Genomic DNA, 25409 nt, shown 5'->3' with positions numbered 1-25409 from the left:
GAACCAGTAGGTGGGCCCTTATCAAATATTGGATCTGGCAGCACTTTCATCTTGGGCTTCCTAGCATCTAGCACTCTAAGAAATAAATTTTTATTTTTGGTATGTATAGCAGCCCATGCCTCCTTACTCAGCACATTATATTGCTGCCTTGCAAAAATTGTCATTAGAAGTGCCTTGGCTTTCCACTTTCCTTCTCCTGTAAGATTTGCATCCGTTGGTCAATTTAACTACATTTCTACATCTGTGTTTGTATTTTTCCTCTTAGTTCATAAGTTAACTTATTCTTTCTTTAGCTCTACCTGACTGAACTCTTGATATCATTACCTGTTTCCTCCTATGGGCCTTTTCATGAATCAGTGTATCACCTAATAGGGTTTGAGAGGGTCCTCCAGAGAAAAGAGTGGAACCTCATTTGATCCTCACCATGATAGGTTGAGCGACTTGCTTAACATAAGAACATCTGAGGACACATTGATGTAAGGCTTATGCCGATACTTGGCAGGGTTAGAGTGTCAGAAAAAATAAGAGATCTTCAGTTTGAAGAGCTAAAGATAGAATGGTTTTCATGAGCCTGGCCCATTCATCAAAGAACACGGATAGCCTTTATGGATTAGCTGAGGTTGGGTAGAATCTGATTGATCATTATTTTATTTCTTATTTGCAACAAGGCTTTAGATGATGTCGTTATTGCTTGTGGGGGTAATTTGTTCTCTATTAAATAATTTTTATTTTGGGAAGCCTCAGTTTTGTGGAGGCTCTACTAGAATCCATAATTTGGGAAAATGACTAGAGACTTGTGGGCATAATTGAACGTTTTCATAAATCTCTTGGTGCCTGGGTATTGATGCTGGATGAAATAGAATATATAAATTCAGGGCTAATAAACCTTTTGTTGTAAATTTTTTGACAGACACTTCCTAAAGATTAGCATGCCTATATGCCTGTATGCAAAATTGAGACAGGATTTGACCCAGTTTTAATGTAATAAAGGATACTGTATGCAGAACAAACTTTGTTCTGTTTCTAGTTACTCATTGGGCATCTGTAGGCTCAAATGAACACTTACTCATTTTTTTAGCAAATACTGCAGTTAAAGTCCCTGACTGCATCATAAGAAACATACATCATGCTTTTAATGATTAACAGATTAAAAAGTCAGGAGTTATTTTGTCCTCTGTCTCTGTGGTGGTCTCTGATTGGATCAATTCTCTGTTCATTCTCTTGTATTTTCTACCTTTCCCCACCTTCAGCTATAATTATGCTTTTAGGCTTCTGCAATCCTCAAAAGCTTGTCTTTTAATCCTAGATATCCCTCTTGTTTTTATGTAGTAGTTTAATCTATTGCTTACTGATTATGACCAAACTCATGCTGCTGCATCCACTTACTTGACATTGTACTCAACAATCACAGTGACTGCCACAGATCACTTTACCAATTGCTTTGTTAGATTTTTCGCATATAATCTTTTTTCTGCTATATTTGATATCATTCATTTTCCTGTCTTTAAAACTACTTGAATTCTGTTTCATTGTATGTTTAGAGCTCACCCATTACTCTAACCATGCCTTCTCAATTTCCTTCTTAAGTTTTTCTTCCTCTGTTTGTATCAAAAAGGTTTTTAACCCTCAGGCATGTTGTTAATTTGCTTTCTTTTCTTCTGTCCTTCTACTTTCCTGTCTACAGTCTTGTGTTCACTTTGCATAAAGATGAATCCCAAATCTATTCTCTTTTAAACAGCATCCTGGGAATATTTATTGTGGAAATGCTACAGTTAAACAAGTGCAAAATTTAATTCATCATCACACTCCTCATCTGTAAAACCTAATTTTTGTCTAATTTTAATTGACCAATTAGGAAATAAGCAGAGAAAACACAGATGTAAGTATGAGAGCATAGCATGTTGGGGAACTATAAGCTATTTAGTATTTTATGGAGATAATACAGGCTATGAAGGCTTTGGAACTAGTGGAAAAATGATCAGGAAAATTTCATGGTTAAAATATTTGCTTGCAAACATTTTGGCAAGAACAGATGGCAAAAATCAGAAAACTACAGCTTGCAAGTTAGATCCAGATGCCTGCCTCTTTTGTAAATAAAGTTTTATAGGAACATTCCATAGCAATTCACTTATATTTGTGATTGCTTTTGTCCTGTAAGAGCAGAGTTGAGTAGTTGCTATAGAGACTATATGGCTTCTTAAAGTCCAAAATATTTATTTTCTGTCCCTTTTTCAGAAAATGCCAAACCTCTGGGTTATAGAACTCTAAAATCATGTTTACTCACTAGACGGTTTTTTGACAACCCAGACAAAAAACACATTACCTATATTAGGGCATTATTGATGGGAATAGAGAAAAAAAGTATGTATTTTAAAACGATTGAGATGGTAGAATCTGGACTTGATTACTGAATATGGAAGATGTAAAGAGGGAGTCATTAAAAATGACTGTGATTTCTGCTTATACTGGTGACTGGAAAAATATATTGTTAATTTTCCTTTAAATAAGACAAGTACCAAAAGGTGGTCAGGTTGTTGGGCAAGAATGTTGTGCTTTTGATGTACTAAGTGAAAGGATCCTGTCCTGATGAAGTGGACTAATAGGAAATTGATACTTGTATACAAAAGCTCAGGAAACAGATTTGATGTGGAGATAAAAAATACGAGAGTGCATAGTGGACAGGATCAATCATGGAGGAGAATAGAGTGAAGACCACACAGATTGAACAAATTTCTCTGGGAGCATCAGCATTTAGTGAGATTAGTGGAAGGACAAGGAACAAGAAGAACCAACAAAGATAAAAAAGAAACAACTAAATTGGAATAAAGAGAGCCAAGAGTGAAAGAGGTTTATTGGAATTCTAGGGAGAGAGGGACTCAGTAAAAAGATGTTCGACAGACAAAATATAGAAGTAAGAAGACTAATAAAGACTGTCTATTGAATATGGCCAATAGAAAAACTGATGATATTAGCAACAACAATTTCAGAGAATTAGAGATAAAGTCCTGGTTACAGCAAATTGAAGTGTGAATGAGACGAACAATGGGAACACAGGTCCTTTTAGTCCTTATTTCTTCCTCCTGCTTCAGACTCATATAGCTGACTATCATTTTACCATCTCTACTTGGGTATCTATAAGGCATCTGAAACATTTTTCATTAATAAAGTGTTTGATGCACTAAAATGTTATCTCCTTCTGCTCTACTACTTTATTTTAGTAAATAGCTCCATACCCATTTATTTCAGACAGAATATAGGAATTACTGTTATTCTTTTAGGCAATGTCTTGTAAGTATATTGTGAACCTGACGAGCTCTGGTCACCTTCATTGCTAATACCCTAAGCCAAACCACATAATTTCTTGCCTGATCTACTGCCTTAACCTCTCACCTGGTCTCTCTGGGTCCACTATGGTTCTCTATGGTATCTTCTTTCTCCAGTAGCCAGAATGATAATTTTTATCAGTAGATAATGATCATGTCATTCTCTTGATTAGAATTACTCATTAAATTCAGTTGCACATACTACAAAATCCAAAATCCTTATCATGCCTTGCATGATAAGGCAGGCATCTGGATCTAACTTGCAAGGCTTCTACCTGTTCTGGCCCTGCCTATATCTCTAACCTTATCTCTTTCTACTCTCCTTAATCACTGAATACATTAGACTTTATATTTTCCCCAAAACACATTTATCTTAAACTTACCTTGATGACTTTGCGTTAACTATGACCTCTGCTTGGAGAGATCCCCACTACCACCATCATTCAGGTCTTTGCACAGCTGGTCCCCTCTAACCATTCAGTTTTCAGTTGAATTGCCATTACCTTCACATAACCTTTCTTAACCACTCACCATAAAGTAATCCATGTACTGGGTTACCCTATTAGATTGTTCTATTTTGTTTTTAATGAAGCATCAATAGTAGTTGCCTTACTTATTTTTGTTTATTTCCATCAGTAGGACTCTTTTCCTATTTAGTATTATATTGCTAAGGCTGTTAGTAAATATTAGTAGATTGATGCATTAAAGAAGGGCTACTTATTCTCTTGCTCTTACTATACTGTGAGCATGTCCCATATATTCCTAGCTATTCTCTGAAACATTTTTGTATTAATAAAATAGTATTCTATAATGTGTATGTATTTTAATTTACTTAATAGTTCTTTATATTGGATGTCTTGTTTTGCTATTTTAAATACTAGTCAACTTTCTTATATATAAATCTTTATGATGATGTCTACTTGCATCATTATGATGGATTCCAAGAAGTAAAATTTCTTCGTTAGAGTGTGTTTTAAAGTTTTTTGCATCTTTCCAAGTTGTTTGATTTAAAAGACAGTTAAGAGAAGCAATATAGTTTGGGATAGATAGTATAATATACTTTCCTAACTCATTTATTCTAACACTTGCTTAAGTGACTGTTAATACTTTGTTTTCTTTTTACACTTCAGTATACTTTATACATTCACCTGATGACTTTGCTTTCTGCTTAACCAAGAAACCTTTTTCTACTATACCTACTTGTTTCCATGAATATAAACGTTTCTTCCTTTCTCTTGAAGTAGGTTTTCTAGCTAAGGCCAAGTCTTTCCCATGTCTTTCTCTCCTTCTCAGTGGCATTGTTCTAGCAGTTTTCCCTACATTGCTAATGTTTTTACTCTTTTTTCTGAATAAATCCTTTTAGCACATAAGCATTCTTAAATATATCAAAAGCTCTCTCTTGACTCGGTTGCTGCCTCTGGATACTTTCCTGTCTCTTAACTCATTTCTAGCAAATCCCCTGAATATAGTTTTTTGTACTTATAAATTCTTTTTAATTCCTGTCCTTTCATTCTCTTTTGTACTCAAATATTTAGGCTTATATTTCCACCTCCACAGAAAGACCTCTATATGGCTTGATACAGTGATCAATTTTCAATTTACATTTTACTGGAACCACCAGTAGCATTTGCCACAATTTATTACTCCTTCCTTGAAAAACTTTTTTCCTTTGGCTTCCAAAACACTAGACTCCTTGGTACTTAAACTTCAGGGCTCTTTTTTTTTAAGTTTCCTATCTATATGCACTCCAGAAGTGTGTTAGTCTAATAGTCTTTCAGTTTTAACTACTGCTTGTATGCTTATGACTAACCAACACACATCTCTATTCTGGTCTTTGCCCCTGAAAGCTAGGATCCATATCTAGTGCCTCATTGTTTCTACTTGGTTAGTCAAGAAACAAATGGAACATAAAACAGAAATCCTCATATAATACTTTGCAGTACAATTTTCTTTATGTTAAAGGTATATCTGTGTCTTAGACAAAAAGAAAGTGTCCTAGAATATTATCAGTCTTAATTCTTTTTTGTTTTATATCCTGTTTCATCAGGAGATCTATCCATACCTTTATTTTTATGCTTTATAAAACTTCATTTCAACATAACTATTCTTATAGATATACATTCATTGAGTAAGAGAGTGCAGTTTAATTTGCCCTACACAATTTCAGCTAAAAAGTTGGTACATGATTTAAAATTTTAAAAAATGATTTTCAGTCTGCTTTAATCAATCACAAATGTATAAAAGCCTCCATCAAGTGCTATTAAAGAAGATGGCAGAACCCTTTTAGAAATATACCTGTGGTATGCTTCAAAAAATAGGAAGTGTTATACTGTGAAGTTTATAAAATTGGCACAAGAAAAATTGTAAAGTTACAAAGCCAGTTTAAATAATACTTACAATGTGATCACATTGTATCATCTCCATGATTCCTACCTTAATCTAAGCCATCATGTTATCTCAGGTATTACAGTAAGTTTTGTAATTGGTCTCCTTGCTCCTTAAACCTTTGTCCCTTAAACATAACTTTTAAACCTTTGTCCCTTAAACATAACTTTAACCAAGCAGTCAGGATGAACATTTAAAATACTGAAGTCAGATCATGTCACTGTGCTTTTCAGAATAGCAGAGTCTTCAAAATGGCTTATAAGTCATAATATGATCTGTTATCAAACTGACATCATCTCCTGTGTTCTTTCCCTCCCCTTCATTCATACTGCTTCAAGCACATTTATCTTCCTGCTTTGTAAATGACATATTTACATGAGGTATTTTCTGTCTTCTGTGCTGAATATTCATATGACTATTTTCTTCTCTTCTAGCAGTTTGTTTTTCTACTTGTTCACTCAGATACCATCGTCATGATAAGCTTCCTTGGCTACACTCTAAATTAACATGTCAACAACCACAGTCCTACTTCATTTGCTATTCTACTTTTCTCTCTGATACTGCTATTTAATATACTACTATAATTACATTTATTGTTGCCTCAGTAACTAGAATATATGCTGTATAAGAGCCAAAATCTTTTTGTGTTTTGACTTCACCACTAAATACCAGCTACTGAGACTACTGTCTGCCAGCAGAGGCTCAATAAATATTTTAGTAAATCTGTACGTGTTAAGACAGTTAAATCTGGAATCTGAAACACAGTGACTTGGCCTGGAAAAGCCTTATTTTTATTGTATATTGTTTTCTGTTTTTCTTTTGTAGTATTAACTTTAAAACTGTCTAAAGTGAACAGTAAGAATTAGGCAACAAGTTAATAAAAATATTGGAGGAGGACGTACTTCAATAAATGGAACATTTTGTTAGAAAACAATAAATATACACATGATAATTTTCAGCCAAATAAACACCAAATTTAATAAATATTTAAATGTAAGAAGCCAGGCATGGTGGTGCATGCCTCTAATCCCAGTACTCGGGAGGCTGTGAGGAAGCAGGATTACTGAGTTCAAGGCCACCCTGTACTACACGGTGAGACCTTGTTTCAGAAAACCCAAAGAAGAAAAAAAAAAAATGGTAAGAAGCGAAACCATTAAAATACCATAAGAAAGAAGCTTGTGGTGTAGAAACATATTTTGAGCAGAGTAAAAAAAACATAAAGGAAATGTCTGACTATAAAAGTAATCACACACAAAATTAAAGATCAATGAGCAGTCTAGCAAAGACTGCATTGCATGTAACAAAGGCTTAAAAATTTAGCCAATTCTTGAAAAATCAATTTTAAAAAGTACTAAAAATGGGAAAAACAAGTATCTCTAAAAGAAGAAATAAAAATGGCTATTAAATGTATGAAAATGTTCAGTTGTAATCAAAGAAATACAGTGAAATACAATTTTTTAACTTCCTACATTGTTGTGGAATATTATAATATTCTATGTTTATAAGATTATATGGGAAAATAGGAATACTTTTATTTCACTGGAGGAGATGTAAGTTTTAATTAGTGTTTTGGGTAGGACAATTAAAATTGTGCATACTGATGCATTAGGAAATTTACATTATGAAAATATTTAGTTTCTAAAGTTACATACTAGTATACTTAACAAATTGCTGTTCATGTTATTGAAAAATTGAAATCAAATATCCAGCAATTAGAGATCTTATCCTTCTTAAATTCTAGTCATTGCTCTACTACCTTCTCCCTTTTGTTTTATTAGAGGACCATCATAATTAATTATTTAAAAATTTTATTAAATTCACTTATTTGTCTTTGGATGTTAGCCCTGTTCTAATGTATTATACCAGAAAAAAACATGGATTTGTGCTGGTTATATCTTTGTCATACATACACTTGATAAATAGATAAAATATTTACATCAATGTATCATATGGAATTTTGTTATATATCATCAATGGTTTTAGTACCATACATGACAATCTTAGTTAATTGTTCATCCATGTCATGCAGCCCTTAAAAAAGATGATGTAGTTATATATTTTCTGATTTAAAAAGGTATTATTTTGAATATATGATGTTCTAGTCAGAGTTTGCAAGGAAAATAGTCAACTAAAGAGTTAAATCCAAAAAGTGCAAAACATCTGTCTACACACTAAAGACCCAAAAAATTTAGATAAGCACCCGGATTCCATGGCAGTGTTAGGCATGAGTCCAACTGAAGACCTAGAGCCCATGATAATAACTCATGCAAGTTTGTTTCATGGATTTGTGCTGGGAAGGCTTAAAGGTCAGTGTAGAAGCTAGAAAGATTTGTGCCAGTGGGATGAAGGATCTGTACCAGTAGACTAAGACATCTACACTGGAGCCAGAAAGCAATCCTCAAAGTAAGGTCTAGAGTTCCCCCAAAATGTACCACAGCCATCATAGCCAACCCCAAGGTCCCAGCCTCTTCCAACGATGAGAACAGCCAAATTTGTATCAGGAAGCCATTGTGACAGTTTTCTCCAGGAGACTGAACAGCACACATCTTCCCCTTCAGAGCCAGGGAGCGATGTTCAAAGTAAAGACCAGAACTCCCCCAAAGTGAACTATAACCATTCTCAGGGACAACATGGTCTCCCACTCCTCTGACAGTCTGAACAGCCAAGTTCATATCAGGAAAGAAGCTTGACAAGCTCCTCCAAGTGTGTGCCTGCAGTAACAGGAGAACCAACAACATCACTTCTTCATCTCCAGTTGTTCTTTCTATGTTGTTGGCAACAATTCTCAGGTGGGCTATCTGCACCCAACACCATGTTGATTGTTTTTTTTTTTTTTAATTTTATTTAAGAGGAAAAGAGAAAAACACAAAACAAAACAAAGCGGTGTAAGGGTACACGTAATACAGAACTACAAAAAAAAAAAAAAAAAAAACAGTAAGAAATCACCTGTTAATAGATTACATATTATCATCTTAGAAATAACAAAGTGGACATTCAAACAGTGAGACTGCAAACAGTTGTGTTCAATGATCCAACCAAAAACATTAATATGGTCAGCTATTTAACACCCTTAAACACACTTGCTGTTGTGTCCTTTAGAGCTCTTTTTTTCCCTCTCTTTTTTACAACAAAATTTACACATTTTGGATTTTATTACTCCTTAGTTCTTATTAATTTTTTGGGGGGGAGAGAATAAAGTCAAATATGGCAAAACAAAGCTGTCAGTCAAAACCAAGGATAGACATAGCACATGATGTAGAACAGAGTACAAGGTTATCAACAATGGTTATCAACGTTGTCTCTTGTTTCCTTAAAAAGAATTGTCTATCTCATTAGATATTATAAAGTTGGTCAAAACAGTAGAGAACAGGACCAATAAAACTTAGGCATTGTAAACATTACAGGACTTCCAAAGGAGACAATAGTCAAACCAGAATGGGCATCTTAGTGAATCTTATTGCCTTCAAAGTAGTTGCCTATACCCTCAAACTTGATACTATCATACAGAATGGAACAGAGTGTAATCAGTCAAAACAAGATTGTGGGAGTATTACAGGACTTCAAAACAAGTTAATAGGAAATCTAAAAGAGTTACTATTATATATTCTAATTTTTCCCCTTAATTAAAACAAACATAAGAAATAACTAAATAATTTTTTTAAAGAATAAGGGAGAGATTGAGATAAAACAGGACATAACAATATAACAATACAGGTCAAAGCATGACTGTTTCAGCAACCTAGTGCTTCACCACCAAGTAACCTGACTTAATAGTAGTTACCATAGTATCTGTCTTTTTCCTTGAAATATTTGGATAAAACTTCATATACTATAGCTTCAAATATTTCCATATCAAGAAGCCCAGAATAAAGACTTTCTAATTAATAAGTGAAAACTTTATAAGGCTTCAAGGCCACATAATGGGGAATCATGATTACCACATATTTTTATATATTTGAATCATTACTTACATTAGGGAAACTATTCGGTATTCACACATGTGAGATTGATTTATTTCACTTATGAGTATGGTCTCAAGCTGTGCCCATTTATTGATAAATATCTCAAAGTGATCCTTCTTTATAGCTGAGTAATACTCCATTGTATAGAAATACCACAAATTTTTTATCCATTTCTCAGTTGATGGACACTTGGGTTGTTTCCAAGATCTGGCGATTACAAATTGTGCTGCTATAAACATAGGTGCACATATATCACTGTGGTATGATGCTTTCAGTTCTTCTGAGAATATGCCTAGAAGTGGAATAGCTGGAATAAATGGGATTTCCAATCCCAACTTTTGAGAAATTGCCAGACAGACCTCCACAAAGGCTGTACCAGTCTACACTCCCACCAACAGTGCAGGAGAGTTCCTTTTTCCCCACATCCTCTCCAGCATTTGTTGTTGTTGGTTTTCTTGATCCTGGCCATTCTTTCAGGAGTGAGATGGTATCTCAGTGTGGTTTTAATTTGCATTTCTCTAATGACCAATGATGATGAACATTTTTTCATATATTTATTTGCCATTTGCATTTCTTCATCTGAGAATTGCGTATTCATCTCAGATGCCCATTTTTGGATTGGATCTTTGAATTTTGGAGGTCTGAGTTTTTTTTAATTCTTTATATGTTTTAGACAAGAGGCCCTTGTCTGAGAGAGAGTTCACTAAAATCTTTTCCCAGTTTGTGGGTTTTCTTTTCACTATGCTGGAGATTTCTTTTGACATGCAGCAACATTTTAATAAGAAGTGGTCCCAGTTATTGATTCTGGGAAGATTTCCTGTGTGGTTTGAGTCCTGTTCATGAGTTCTCTACTTATTCCTATGTCTCCAAGGTTTCTACCCAATTTGTCTTCCAACAGATTTAGTGTTTCTGTTTTAATATTCAGATGTTTGACCCATTTAGATTTTAATTTAGTACGTGGTAATAGACATGGGTCTAGCTTTAGTTTTTGGCAAATGGAGAGCCAGTTTTTCCAGCACCATTTATTAAAGAGACTGTTGTTCTTCCAGTGAACCTGCTTGGCTCCTTTATCAAGGATAAGATAGTAGAGTGTGTTTGTAGTTGTGGTTGTATCTTCTAATCTATTCCATTGATCTTCGGCTCTGTTTTGATTCCAATACCATGTTGATTTTACTACTGTTGCTTTGTAGTATAACTTCAAGTCAGGGATTGTGATGCCTCCTGCTTTGTCTTTCCTGCTTAGAATTGCCTTTGCTATTCTAGGTCTCTTCTGGTTCCAGATGAAATTTAGGAGTGATTTCTCTAGATCTATAAGGTATGTTGATGGTATTTCTATTGGGATTGCATTGAATCTGTATAACAGTTTTGGGAGAATGGCCATTTTCACAATGTTTGTTCTTCCTATCCATGAGCAAGGGATGTCTTTCCATTTTCTGAGATCATCCTCAATTTCCTTTTTCAGTGTATTATAATTTTCACTTTATAAGTCTTTCACTTCTTTTGTAAGTGTAATTCCTAAATATTTCCTTTTTTTGCTTGTTAATGTGAAGAGTGCAGTTTCTCTTATTTCCCTCTCTGTGATTTTGTTGTTCGTGTATAGGAATGCTATTGATTTCTGAGTATTGATTTTGTATCCAGCCAAATTACTGAATTTATTTATTGTATCTAACAGTCTTTCAATGGAGTTTAGGGGGTCTTCTATGTAGAGTATCATGTCATCTGCAAACAATGATAATTTAACTTCTTCTTTTCCTATCTTTACCCCTTTTATTTCTCTTTCTTGCCTAATTGCTCTGGCTAGTACTTCCAGTACTATATTAAATAGGAGTGGTGATAAAGGACATCCTTGTCTTGTGCCTGATTTTAAAGTAAAGGCTTTCAATTTTTGGCCATTTGGTATGATGCTGGCTGTTGGATTGTCATAAATGGCCTTTATTATATTGAGGTAAAGACCATCTATTCCAATTTTCTGTAAAGTTCTTATCATGAATAAATGTTGGACCTTATCGAAGGCTTTTTCTGCATCTATAGAAATGATCATGTGATTCTTATTTTTGGCTTTATTGATATGGTGGATTACATTTATTGATTTGCGTATGTTGAACCATCCTTGCATTCCTGGGATGAATCCCACTTGGTCATGGTGTATAATCTTCTTGATGATTTGCTGGATCCTATATGCCAATATTTTATTGAGGATTTTTGCATCTGTGTTCATTAGGGAGATCGGTCTATAGTTCTCTTTTTTAGTTGGGTCTTTCTCAGGTTTTGGTACCAGACTAATATTTGCTTCCAGGAATGACTTAGGAAGGATTGCTTCCCTTTCAATTTCATTGAATAGTTTGAGGAGTGTCGGCATTAGGTCTTCTTTGTATTTCTTGTAGAATTCTGCAGTGAATCCATCTGAACCTGGGCTCTTCTTGGTGGGTAAGGAGTTAATTACATTTTCAATTTCCTTAACAGAGATTGGGTTATTCAACAGTTTTACATCCTCTTGATCTAGCTTTGGTACTTCATATGCTTCTAAGAATCTGTCTATTTCTTCTGTGTTATCAAACTTTTGAGAGTAGAGGTTTTCGAAATAGGTGTTGATCTTCTGTATTTCTATTGGGTCTGTAGTGATTTCACCTTTTTCATTTCTTATTGCATGAATTTGAGCTTTTTCTTCCCTTTTTTAATAAGGTTGGCTAGGGGCTTATCGATTTTATTCTTTCAAAGAAGCAACTGTTTGATTCGTTGATTCTTTGGATGGTTTTCTTAGTCTCTATTGCATTGATTTCTGCTCTGATTTTTATAATTTCCTCTCTTCTTTTGGCTTTGGGTTTGACTTGATCTTTTTCTAGCTGTTTGAGGTGTAGCATCAAATTATTTATTTGTATTCGTTCTGTTTTCCTGATGTGGGAACTCAGTGCAATAAATTTTCCTCTCAGGACAGCTTTCATTGCATCCCACAGATTCCGGTAAGTTGTATCTGCATTTTCATTTTCTTTTAGGTATTTTTTTTAATTTCCTCTGTGACCCACTGATTACTCAAGAGTGTGTTATTCAGTTTCCATGTGTTTGCGGGATTTTTGCAGTATCTTTTATCATTAATTTCTAATTTCACAGTGCCATGATCCAATAACATGGAAGGGATGATTTCAACTCTTTTGCATTTATTTAAATATGTTCTGTGAGCTAATATGTGGTCTATTTTAGAGAATGATCCATGTACTGCTGAGAAGAATGTGTATTCTGATGTTCTTGGGTGGAACATTCTGTATATGTCTATCAAATCCATTTGTTCGCAGGTGTGATTCATTTCTGTTATTTATTTGCTCATTTTCTGTCTGGTTGATCTGTCCCTTGGTGTCAATGGCGTATTAAGATCTCCTGTTACAATTGTGTTACTGATAGTTTGAGTTTTCATTTTTGTTAATAGTTGTTTTATATAACTGGGTCCTCTGGAGTTTGGTGCATATATATTTAAGATAGTTATCTCTTCCTCTTGGAGTTTTCCCCTTACGAGTATGTAGTGACCTTCTTTGTCCTTTATGGTCATTGTTGGTTTAAAGTTCACGTTTTCTGCCAACAGAATGGCTACTCCTGCCTTTTTTTGGATTCCTGCTGCATGAAGTATTGTTTTCCATCCTCTGACTTTCAGTCTGTGAGTATCCTTCTGGGTTAGATGGGTTTCCTGTAAACAGCATATGGTTGGATTTTGTTTCTTGATCCATTCTGCTAGTCTGTTTCTTTTGATTGGTGCATTGAGACCATTTACATTAATTGTTAATACTGTTAAATGCTGGTTTATTGTTGACATGTTATCTCTCTGCTGTTGCATCTTTATCTTTCTGTTCTGTTTAATTATCTGCTTTGCTTAGTGGTTTTTTCCTTTGTGCATCTAAACTGTTTTTCAATATTTTTTGCAGGGTTAGTTTGGTGTTCATGAAGTTCTTCAGCTGTTCTTTGTCATGGAAGTATTGTATTTCACCTTCAATTTTGACTGATAGTTTTGCACCATACATCAGTCTAGGTTGCAAATCATTTTGCTTTAGAATCTGGAATACTTCACTCCATGCTCTTCTTGACTTTATTGTTTGTGCTGAGAAGTCTGCTGTGATTCTGATAGGTTTTCCTTTATAAGTGATCTGTCTTTTCTCTCTGACAGCTTTTAATAGTCTATTCTTGTGTTGGATCTCTGGGATGGTGATTATTATATGTCTGGGTGTAGTTTTATTTTGGTTATGACTATTTGGAGTTCTGTATGCTTCACTGATCCTGATGTCAGTTTCTGATCTCATGCTTGGGAAATTTTCAGCTGTTACTTCTCTAAATATCCTCTTGACATCCTTTATGTTGTCTCCTTCTTTTTCATTAATCCCTATCATTCTTATGTTATTCTTCTTTGCATCGTCTTGCAGTTGTTGAATTGTTGTTTCCTGATTCTTTGTTTTTTTTAAAAGATCTTTCCTTTCCTGTTCACTAGCTGCAATCCTGTCTTCAAGGTCTGAAATTCTATCTTCACTTTCATTAAGGCGGTTTTTACAACTTTCAGTGGAGTTTTTTATTTCCTGTATATCTCTGTGCATCTGCATTATTTATTCTGTTTGTTTCTTATATTGCTCGTCTAGGGATTCTATCTTTTTGTTTAGTTCCTCCAATTTTTTATCTGTGTTTTCTTTAGATATATTCAGAATCTCTTTCATTTCTTTTATCATTTCTTCTTTTATCTGCGAGATTATTTAGCGTTTGAATTTCTTTAAAGCTTCCTGGAGTTGCTTGTCAATTTCAGTAGCTATTGTGTCTGATATTTGAGGTGGATGGGATATATTTTCTTCTATATACATTGCTCCTAGGGTTTCTTGCGATGGGCTGGAGGTTTGAGGTTGTAATTTGGTCTTTCGTTTTGTCATTTTCCTATATTTCTGTGTTTCAAGTGTTATTTGAAAGCTTCCTCAGGATCTGTTGAAAATCCCCTTCTATGTTTGCAGCTACTGAGACTCTGGCACCATGCTACCCCAAGCCAATGGGCCTGCAGAACCAATGGCCCTCCTCTGCCTTCTCAGAACTCTGCAGTTCCAGACAAGCTGGGCCTCAGGGACACTGTGTGCCCACCTGCCCCTTGGAAACTCCACAGCTCCTCAATTGCAGCTGGGTTAAGTTACTCACCACAGGCCATGGTGCCTCAGGAATCTGCGATCCCTCCCTGCTTGCAGAGACTTCCACAGTCCTCCAGACACACGGAGAGGCCGATGCAGGCACCCCTGATCCACCCAGCTCCTCTTCTGCACATAGATGGCTAGGCGCGGCAGCGAAACAGGCTGGCCTCTGGGGATAGTGTGGGCCCGCCCACCTGTGGGAAGCTCAGCAGTTCTCCAAGTGCAACCGGGGTGGGGAGGCAGATGTAGAGGCCTCTAACCTACTACTCCACTTCACTACACCCGGAAGCCTGGAGGGTCTGGAACAGTCTGAGATTTGGGCAGAGTGTGCTGAGCACTCGCCACAGGTTGCGGTGCCTCAGGAACCTGCTATCCCTCCCTGCTTGCAGAGATACGCACAGTCCTCCAGACATACGGAGGGGCCGATGCAGGCACCCCAGATCCACCCTGCTCCTCCTCTGCACATCGATGGCTAGGCGCAGCAGCGAAACAGGCTGGGCTCTGGGGATAGTGTGGGCCCGCCCACCCGTCGGAAGCTCAGCAGTTCTCCAAGTGCAACCAGGATGGGGAGACAGATGTAGAGGCGTCAAACCCACCTCTCCCCTTCACTGCACCTGGAAGCCTGGAGGGACCCAAACAGTCTGGGCTGAGATATCCACAGACCTCCAGACACACGGAGAGGCCGATGCAGGCACCCCAGATCCGCCCAGCTCCTCCTCTGAACACAGATGGCTAGGCGCGGCAGCGAAACAGGCTGGCCTCTGGGGATAGTGTGGGCCCGCCCACCCATGGGAAGCTTAGCAGTTCTCCAAGTGCGCTGGGATTGGGAGGCGGATGTAGAGGCCTCTAACCCACTACTCCACTTCACTGCACCCGGAAGCCTGGAGGGTCCGGAACAGTCTGAGATTTGGGCAGAGTGTGCTGAGCACTCACCACAGGTTGCGGTGCCTCAGGAACCTGCGATCCTTCCCTGCTTGCAGAGATATCCACAGTCCTCAAGACACACGGAGGGGCCGATGCAGGCCTCAGCATGCTTTGTGCAGGCAGCTTTGATGCTGTGATCCAAGTCTCCTGAAGGTCAGCACTGTTATGTTTTCCTGACTCCACAGTCACTGTAATCCCAGGATCACAGCACTTACATAAAACAGAAGTGTAGCCAAGCACTTGGAAGATTCTCAAGTCCCAAACCAAGACACATGTGCGCCAGGTTCTTCAGCACAGCCCATAGTAACTTCTCTTTACTCAGAGCTCAACAAACTCCGTTCTCAGGGACTGCACCTCTTACAACCACTATAACAGAGTGCATTATGGGAAAAGGCATGCGCAGTAGCCATGTTGATTGTTATAAGTTGCCCACCAGCTGTCAGTCCACCACGTATGACAAAAAGTACCAAAACAGAATGTCCTATACATGTATTTTTATAACAGATATATTTATATTGTAATAAATATTTAGGTACTTGTAATTTTGTACACTAAAATATTAACAGTTGTAGTAGCTCAGGGACATGATTAGGAGTATTTTTAAACTTTATATTTTAATTTTTAAACAATTAATATTTTTCTACTGTATTACAAATTAGAGAGGTACACATTTTCTACCAGTTTAGGGCTAATTTCTCAAAAAGCTAATAGGTTAATTTGAGGTCATGTTCTAAATATTTTTCTCTTTGTCATCACCAATATTTATTTTCACTCCTTGCTTCAATGCCACTTCCTTTTCTGCTTAAAACAGGCCATTCAGAAAGGAAATACAGAAGTTGCAAGAATACATGCTGAAAATGCAATCCGTCAGAAAAACCAAGCTATAAATTTCTTGAGAATGAGTGCTAGGGTTGATGCTGTGGCTGCCAGAGTTCAATCTGCAGTAACAATGGGCAAGGTAAAATTTATTATCTGTAAATAATAGAAATTCTGCTACAGGGAAAAAGGAATTCTTTTATAATATTGGTGACAATGCTTACCAGTAAAACCCCTATGGAAATCAGTATGGTGATTTTTTTTTTTTTTGATACCAGCCAGGGATTGAAGTGCTTGCCAGGCAGGCGCTTATGCTGCTGAGCTAAATCCCTGGCAGTATTGTGATGTTATAAAAAACTAAAATTAGAAACTTGGCTTGACCAAGCTATACTTCTGGTTATATTTCTGAAAGACTTAAAGTCAACTGGCGCAGGCCTATAATCGCAGTGCTCAGGAGGCTGAGGCAGGAGTATCACTGTGTGTTCAAGGCCAACCTGATCTTGTGAGACACTACCTCAAAAAGACAGAAAAAAATTAAACTCATCATACTACAGTGATACATGCTTATCCATTTTTAGAATAGCAGCATTTACAATAGCTAAATTATGGAAGTAGCCTATATACTCATCAACAGATGAATGGATAAGAAAGTGTATATACATTGTGGACTACTACTCAGGGCATAAGGAAGATGAATTTTAGTTTTACATAGGAAAATGGGTGCATTCTGAGACCATAATGTGAAAATAAGCCACATACAGAAATTTAAATGTCACATGGTTTCTCTTCTATGAAAAACTCAAAATAGAAGCAATTTGAATAACTTTATAAAGTGAATATGGTAGAAAACAGCAAGGTAGACCTTTGTAGATGAGGAAGGGAATGTGGATGGAGAGGGGGATGGGAGAGAAGGGGATTAAAATGATCAAGATGTGGTATGTGTATGTTACAATTCCCCAGATGAATATAGTTTTATATGGCAAATATATTAAATAAGTGTAATGAGAGCAGTACATGTTGTCAGATAGAAATCTAACCCTATTGCAGGATGTTACACAGTGCTTGTAAGTGCATTTATGGATAAGAATGATGTCAGAGTGCTTAGGAGGAAAATGATTTTGGCAGTGGATTTTTGAAGTGAGTTCTGCTTACTTATCTTCTCATGAAGTGGATTGTCCAAGGTATAAGAATATAAGGTAGTTTAAATCAGATTGCAGTACATGTTTTTGTTGGTAAGGGAAAGGTAGACAAGTTTCATTAAGTTGAGCAATAATATATTAAGCAAATACAAAGCTGTTGACATTTCTTATAATAAATATGATATATCTGTTTTTGTACCCCAAATAGGTAACAAAGTCAATGGCAGGTGTAGTTAAATCTATGGATGCTACATTGAGGAGTATGAACCTTGAAAAGGTAAAAAAAAAATTACTTGATACCCATGTAGTATCTTTTAAGTGTAAACTTTTCTTATGACCATATTTTACAGATTTCTGCATTGATGGACAAATTTGAACACCAGTTTGAAACTCTGGATGTTCAAACACAGCAAATGGAAGATACAATGAGTAGCACTACAACCCTAACAACTCCACAAGTAAGATTAGTTTATTTTCTTAGAATAACTTCTTAAAATCACCTGACTTCAAAATATAATAGCTTTGTGAATCTAAATCTTCTCTGTAGTGCTAGATAAATACAGTCCCACAGTGTAGGTGGAAATTTACTATTCTGCCCTTCAATTCTTGAGGAAGCATTGGAAGACCATATTCCTTTTCTTGATTTGGAGTTCTGGAAATTACACTAAATCACATGTTTAGATTCTGGAGCCTAGTTCCACCTGAATGCTAATGGTGTTTTTATTAATTAAATACACTTTAATAAACACTTTGAAACTGTATTCATTAATGTGGTAATATGTCATATTCTGATCATCTATATATTGTGCAGTATTTAAGTCAGATTAACCATATGTATCTCTTTAAATCAGTTCTTTATGTAAAAAGTTTCAAAATTGTTTTTGCTGGCTTTTTAAAATATACAGAATATATAGCTTTCTATAATTACCTGCTATATAATAGCACAGTAGAACTTTTTGCTCTACAGTATTTGTTGAATATTACTGAAATGAGTGGAATACATGGAATATATAACCTGTGGTCTAGTACTTTGCTTTCCAAATTTATGCACCAAGAAGCCCTTATATGTGTATTTAAATATATTATATAGATGCACATACACAATACATGTTGTCTCATTGTGCATTGTAGAAAGAAAATAAAAATTTTGAATATCTAGAATTAGAATGCATAGATAAAATTGAATATTTCTATATTACAACATCTAAAAGGAGCTAAAGTAAATGAAATAGTTCTCTAGATACCAATAAATGCTAAAGGTTGATTAAAGCAAGTTACAGAATAATGTAGTATAATAACACATGTTTTTAAAGCACAGAAAATGCCTTTTAAGATGTGAAGTAAAAATGCACATACACAATACATGTTGTCTCATTGTGTATTGTAGAAAATAAAAATTTTGAATATCTAGAATTAGAATGCATAGATAAAATTGAGCATTTCTATATTACAACATCTAAAAGGAGCTAAAGTAAATGAAATAGATCTCTAGATACCAATAAATGCTAAAGGTTGATTAAAGCAAGTTACAGAATAATGTAGTATAATAACACATGTTTTTAAAGCACAGAAAATGCCTTTTAAGATGTGAAGTAAAAATGCCTAACATGTTAATGTCTATGGGTATGTGGTTTATTTTCTGAACTTTTTCTGTATTTTGGAAACATTTTTGAAGTAATCAATAGAGAATTTAAAATTAGGTTAAGAAAAAAGTTAATGGTTTGCTTAAAAAAACACATCTTGTGGGCAGATCTGCTATCATATTTCATGTTATGTTATGTTATGTTATGTTATGTTATGTTATGTTATGTTATGTTATTGGTACTGGAGATCAAACTCATGACCTCAGGCTTGCCAGGCAGGCGCTTATGCCGCTGAGCTAAATCCTCAGCCCCTACTATTATATTTTAGAACTTCCTCTTGTATGTTTAAAACATTTTGAATAACTAAGTTGAGTTTTTTAAACTAATCAAACTATTCCCTGAAAATTCCTATATCTTAATAAACATGTTAAGTACCCATGAAGAATTAGTTCCAGGACCCCCTGTGTATACTAAAACGTGAAGATGCTCAAGTCTTTTATATAAAATGGTATAGTATTTTGCATACAATACATCTCCATCCTCGCATAAAATTTAAATCATCTTTAAGTTACTTATAATCCCCGCTACAATGTAAAAGATATGTAAAGATTATTATACTGCATTCATTAAAAATAACAAGAAAAAAGTGTTTGTACCTGTTCATTACAAGTGCAGTTTTTCCCAAGTGATTTTGATCTGGGTTGGTTGACTCTGTGGTGAAGACCTTAGGAATTATGGAGAGCGAGCTGTAGTTATTTTTCATTTATCACTAGGTGTTTTTAAAAAATGTCATTTGTAATGTCAGGTGTGTATCAACTAGAAGAATTGCCGCAGTATTCTATTATAAACTTTAAGTTTGTTGCAGTTTAAGTAAAAGCAAAGTAATAGCAGAGCTTTATAAATTGGGTCACTTCCTTATTCAGAGAACTGCATTACTCGGAGATTCAAATTATGTGTGAACCTCACTGCTAAGATTTTTACATAGCCTCATAGTGTAAGGCTTGAAAACTTAGGAAAAAGTAATATTCTGAAATAATTCAGTTTTGTCTGGTGGTAAGATAAACATTTAAAAACCCTTCTTTTAAAATTTATAGATCCCATTTTAAAGCCAAAAACCAAACTACCAAAAAAGCAAATTTTATTACAATGTAAATTTTTGTTTTCTTATTCTAGAACCAAGTGGATATGCTGCTTCAAGAAATGGCAGATGAAGCTGGGTAAGCAGAGTTATTCAACAGCTTTTGGATAGTAGTGATTTAATATTTCCTTATTCTACAATTCTGTAATGTGGATAGAAATATTTATCTTTACCAGAGTTGTTCAAAATTAGGTTTCTGACTCAGGCATTAATGTCTAAGGGCCTTTTAATACTTACTCATTTCATTGTCACATTCATAAAAATCTGACTTTATTCACATCATCTTAGTATTTTTTTAAATCTCTAGTGATAGACTAGTGTGTGATAATATGAAATGGATGAAAGTAACAAGGGAGACAAAGTGTTTAATCATTTGCTTACCACGTACTGAACACAGCATAAACAAAATGCATGGATTTTTAAAAGTCTCTCAAGAAAGTTTTGTGATCAAGCCATTGAGTCATAAGTCTAGTTTGAGTCCTGAAAACTGACCAATATGTGCAATATGTCTAGTAGACTCAAAAGACAGCAACATTGGAAATGTTTTTTTCTTTTTCAAAGTAAATAATCAATACTTTTGTACTGCTATTCAAAATAGTATGTCTGATATGAACTCTTTGATTTAGAACTTTCTTATTTGGGTGGGCATGATTTGATAATGATATCTGGGCTACAGTTAATCATGTTATCAGTATTTTCTAATATAATATTTAGGTTAAGATAATGTAGTAGTAGGTAAATCTGGTGGTACACACATATAATCCCAGCATTTAGGAGCCTGAAATAGGAGGATAGCCATGAGTTCAAACCAGCCTGGGCAAATAGTTCAAGACCAATCTGAACAACAAAGTGAAAACCTTTCTCAAAAGAAAAGTGACTATAATAAAGAATAAAAGTATATTTTTGTAAGACAGAGATTAAAAGTATGTGATGTTAATGTTTTATAGACTTTTATCTTCTTTTTTTGTCTTTTTGAGATAGGTTTTTGCTATGCAGTTCAGCTGGCCTTGAACTCGTTAAGATATACTCCGGCTGGCCACAGACTTGCTGCAGTCCTCCTGCCCCAGCCTCCCTAGTGCTGGTATTACAGGAATAGACTTTTATCTTCAAAAGTAGATTAATAAGTTGAAACAAAGTTAATGTACGCTTTTTTTTCTCTTCTTCTGAAAAGAAAAGATTCAAAGACACCTAGAAAACAGAATTGTTAAATATCACCAATAGAATAAAGTTACATTTGTAAACTCTTTATATCACTAATGTGTCATTAGTAAATTGAAAAATCTGGATAATAAATTAAAAAGAAGCTATGCCATATTTGAGAACAAAACTAAACATTAGGTTTAATACTATTTACATTTGTTAGCATCCTGATGAAGCCCACATGCCAACACAAGAAAGTGACAAGAAAGGTGATTTTTTTGCTAAGTATTATAAAAAGAAATCTAGGCATTGTACATCAGAATACCCCATTTTATTAATAAGAGACTAACGATTTACTTCTGTCACTGCTGAAGACTATGTAAGATTAAGCCTGAAAATACAGCAAAAGGTCTAAAAAAATGAATGTTACCACTTATTTAGCCTTACTGAGTCTCAGTGATAAATCATGATCAGTAGGCAACATTTTGATGCATTTTAGAGAGGTATTTCTTAACTTTAGCAGTACTGACGTTTTGGACTGAACAATCCTAGGGGCTGTCTTGTATAATATAGGGGCTTAGTAACTTCCTAACCTCTACCCACTAGTTATCACTAGTAGTATTTCCCTTAGTTGTAACAACTGTTCATGTCTCCAGACATAGCCAGTTGTTTCTTGAAGGAGTTAGGGACCAAAATTGAAAGATTATGTCAATAATGGATGATGACTAGAGCAGTACGGATAAGTAGAACCAACTATATGGAAGCACAGATGCCCATGTTCAAGAATGTTTGAGTTTGTGATTCTTGTAACAGAATTTGAGTGTAGCATGTCTTTACCTCTCCAGCAAAAATCTGTCTGTAGCATCTCATGATGAGTGTTAAAATTATTATATTTCCTGTAGTGTTTTCAAACTGGAGTTGGCATAGAGTGGTTTAGAGATAAGCCAAAACAATAGGTACATCCTATAGGGATAGTACAAAGGAAAGTAAATGAATGGAGAGACATATGAAGGTAGGTTCAAATTCTGTCTTTATCACTGAAGTGATCTTGTCCAAATAAATGTACTTAACCTTTCTGAATGTCATTTATATTGTTGGATGCAAATAATGATTCAAATAAACAGGAGGCAGGAAACTGAAACACATTAGATATGAATTCTGAGGCCACATTTACGAGGTTTTATTTTTTTGTCTCATTTTCTGTTACCATGAAGGATCAGATAATGATCTCACATAAACCATTAGTTTAGTGCTTTGTTCAGAAGACCATATTTATTAGTCTTAGTATTTTATTAGCATTTCTATTATATGATTACCATCCATATGGATCACTGTAAATGCTCCATAAAATAATCTAAAATTTTATCTTAAAGTAGACATTCAGAAGATACTTAAGATCTATTTACATTAAAATTAGAATGTAATTAGAATTTACATAATCAGTCACATGAAACTTAGTCTATCTAAATCAATGTAAAATGCAGGATACAATAATCAAATTTGCAATATTTTTATTACTTTTTATAAAATACTTATATTAATACTCACTTATGCTAATTATTTTAAAATTAATTTTTAGGCTTGATCTTAATATGGAACTACCACAGGGTCAGATGGGTTCTGTTGGCACAAGTGTTGCTTCAATTGAGCAGGTAGATGTTGGAATTTATTTTGATTTTATGCATTTGGTATATTTAAATAAATAACTTTTATAAGTTAATTACATTTATAGTTATTTATATTTATGTATAAGAAAATGTATATGTACTTTTTTCTTTCATATATGGTATTCTTTTAACTATATCTTGATAAAATGGCAGAACATGATTAGCCTTTATCTCTATAATAAAGGGTACTATCCATATATGTACTATGTATAAAATGATTTTTCTTTCCTTCATAGTTTCTGCACTATTTTCTTCATTTCTTTTGACATGTTTAAAAAATTGAGCTCATAACATTATTATTGATGTGAATAGTTAGAGATTTTAAATCTTATTTAAAATGTGAGATATATAAAATATCAGTGATTTTTGTGAAGACTGATGATTTGTAAAATTTACTTTGTCTAGGATGAATTGTCACAGAGACTTGCTCGTCTTCGTGATCAAGTATAACTTAAAGAACTGGTGCTTCTATTTTCTTCACTTGCTGAAGTCTTTGTGTGTATATATAGATAAGTTGCCCTCCACTTACACTAAAATCTTTATATAGCAGGATAACTTGGATTCTATTTGTATATAATACTTTCTTTTGTCTCGCTGTAATTTCCAACATGTTTTTTTCCAGGAAGTTTCCACACGGGAAGATTTTACAGTTCTGTATATTATGTGTAAAACTGTGAGGGGCATATTTTTGTAGATGTCTTTGACAAAGTTAGCATTAATTTATTGTGTATTAAACATCTTCCTCAAATGTTACATCAAAAATATAGCATCGAGTGTTTCTAGGTAAAATGTTTTTTATAGAATAAAGTGTAGAATAAGAGTTTTGGGCTTTTCTTAATTATTAGTCATTTTTAATCTTCGTAGTGACAAGTGTTTCATAAACATAAAAGCAGTGAAAGTGTGTTTACTTAATATGTTTTTATATGTTTACTTAGCCAGAGGACCTCATATAGTGTCACACAATGAACACTACCGTATTCTGGGTTTTGTTTTGTATCCAACCAGAAGCACAGTTGACCTATAATCTGTTCTTCAGCTCTTAAACTTTACCATTAGATTTTAACCCCATAATTTAATGACTATTTGAATTTTTTAAATGTTTAAAAATTTCATTGATAATTTTCCTATCAACTAGTAAATTGAGCAACATTAAATCAAGAAATTAAGGTTTGCTCATTTTTAAATTTTCAGTTTGTTAAATATCATTAAGACTGCCATTTGTCAAATATCATTGAGTCATTTGTAGGAAATGATTGATTCTTGAGATCATAATGCTAAGTGAAATATATCAGACATACAAGCTTATATATCACACAGTTTCTTTCATGTAAGAAAACCAAAATGTAAATAAAGATAATAGAAAACAGGAAGGTAGATATTCTGTGAAAAAAAGGGATAAAGAAATGGGGAATGGGTGATGAAAAAAGAATATGCATTTTGTGTATGTGCCAGATCCTCACAAGGAATAAAACAGTTATGTTCTGAAAACAGGTACTAAAAAAAAGAAAAAAACATAATCTGGCTTTTCCTACTTTCAAATGAAATTCTAAAGCATACTTTCAGTGGTTTTCCTATGTATACTTACTTCTTGTTAATATATTTCCAAAGTTGACTAATTCGCATGATATTAATATCATTTACATATTTCCATATGATTGTTGATTAATTGCTCTTCCAGAATTTTGGCAAGTGTTTTTATGCCAACCAGCAAAATAACTAAAAATGAAAACAAAATGAGCCAACTCAAGTTACAACTTTTGTTAATTCCTGGTTAAATCTGTTCATGTTTTCTTTTTATGCAACTCTGTTACTAAGTGGAAGAAATAAAGAAGATGAAATGTTTTGTTCAAGCATGCAAATAATTTGGACCCGGTGGAACAGAGCATAACTTATGGTGTGGGTGTGGGGGACACCACAGGCATAAGACTGCTTAAATTTTGGTAGACCAGGATCCTTGGAAGAAACTTATTTGATGACCAGCTGTACTATCTGAATCTCCCCAGGAATATGAATATTTTACCCACCTGAAATGAACAAATCAGTATAGCCCTACAATTTTCTGATATAGCCATTTTAATGTGGAGAAATACCCAACTTACACACTTAATCTCGTATACTACTTATATATGTTAAATAGGTTGGATGCTTTTTCTTTATTTACTGCAAGATTTGTCCATGAAAAAGCTCCAGT

At 34.6% G+C, this 25409-nt stretch overlaps 1 protein-coding gene across 2 annotated transcripts in view; it reads left to right on the top strand.

Annotated features, from left to right (window-relative positions):
• LOC100735003 (charged multivesicular body protein 1B2) overlaps positions 1 to 25068 on the top strand; it is a 43366-nt gene extending 18298 nt beyond the window's left edge. The window contains exons 3-8 of one of the 2 annotated variants that reach the window (XM_005004167.4): positions 16547 to 16693; positions 17899 to 17967; positions 18041 to 18148; positions 20447 to 20490; positions 23131 to 23203; positions 23624 to 25068. In XM_005004167.4, the coding sequence (XP_005004224.2) occupies positions 16547 to 16693; positions 17899 to 17967; positions 18041 to 18148; positions 20447 to 20490; positions 23131 to 23203; positions 23624 to 23668 (486 nt within the window). In that variant the 3' untranslated portion in view covers positions 23669 to 25068. The remainder of the gene's footprint in view (positions 1 to 16546; positions 16694 to 17898; positions 17968 to 18040; positions 18149 to 20446; positions 20491 to 23130; positions 23204 to 23623) is intronic. The other variant, XM_063246132.1, reaches the window with a different exon arrangement.
• The last annotated feature ends 341 nt before the right edge of the window (positions 25069 to 25409 follow it).

Source organism: Cavia porcellus, unplaced genomic scaffold, assembly GCF_034190915.1.
Source record: "Cavia porcellus strain 051 isolate PalLab524CR breed Dunkin Hartley unplaced genomic scaffold, mCavPor4.1 scaffold_3, whole genome shotgun sequence".
Lineage (NCBI taxonomy): Eukaryota > Metazoa > Chordata > Mammalia > Rodentia > Caviidae > Cavia > Cavia porcellus.
This window is presented reverse-complemented; position numbering and strand designations above follow the sequence as displayed.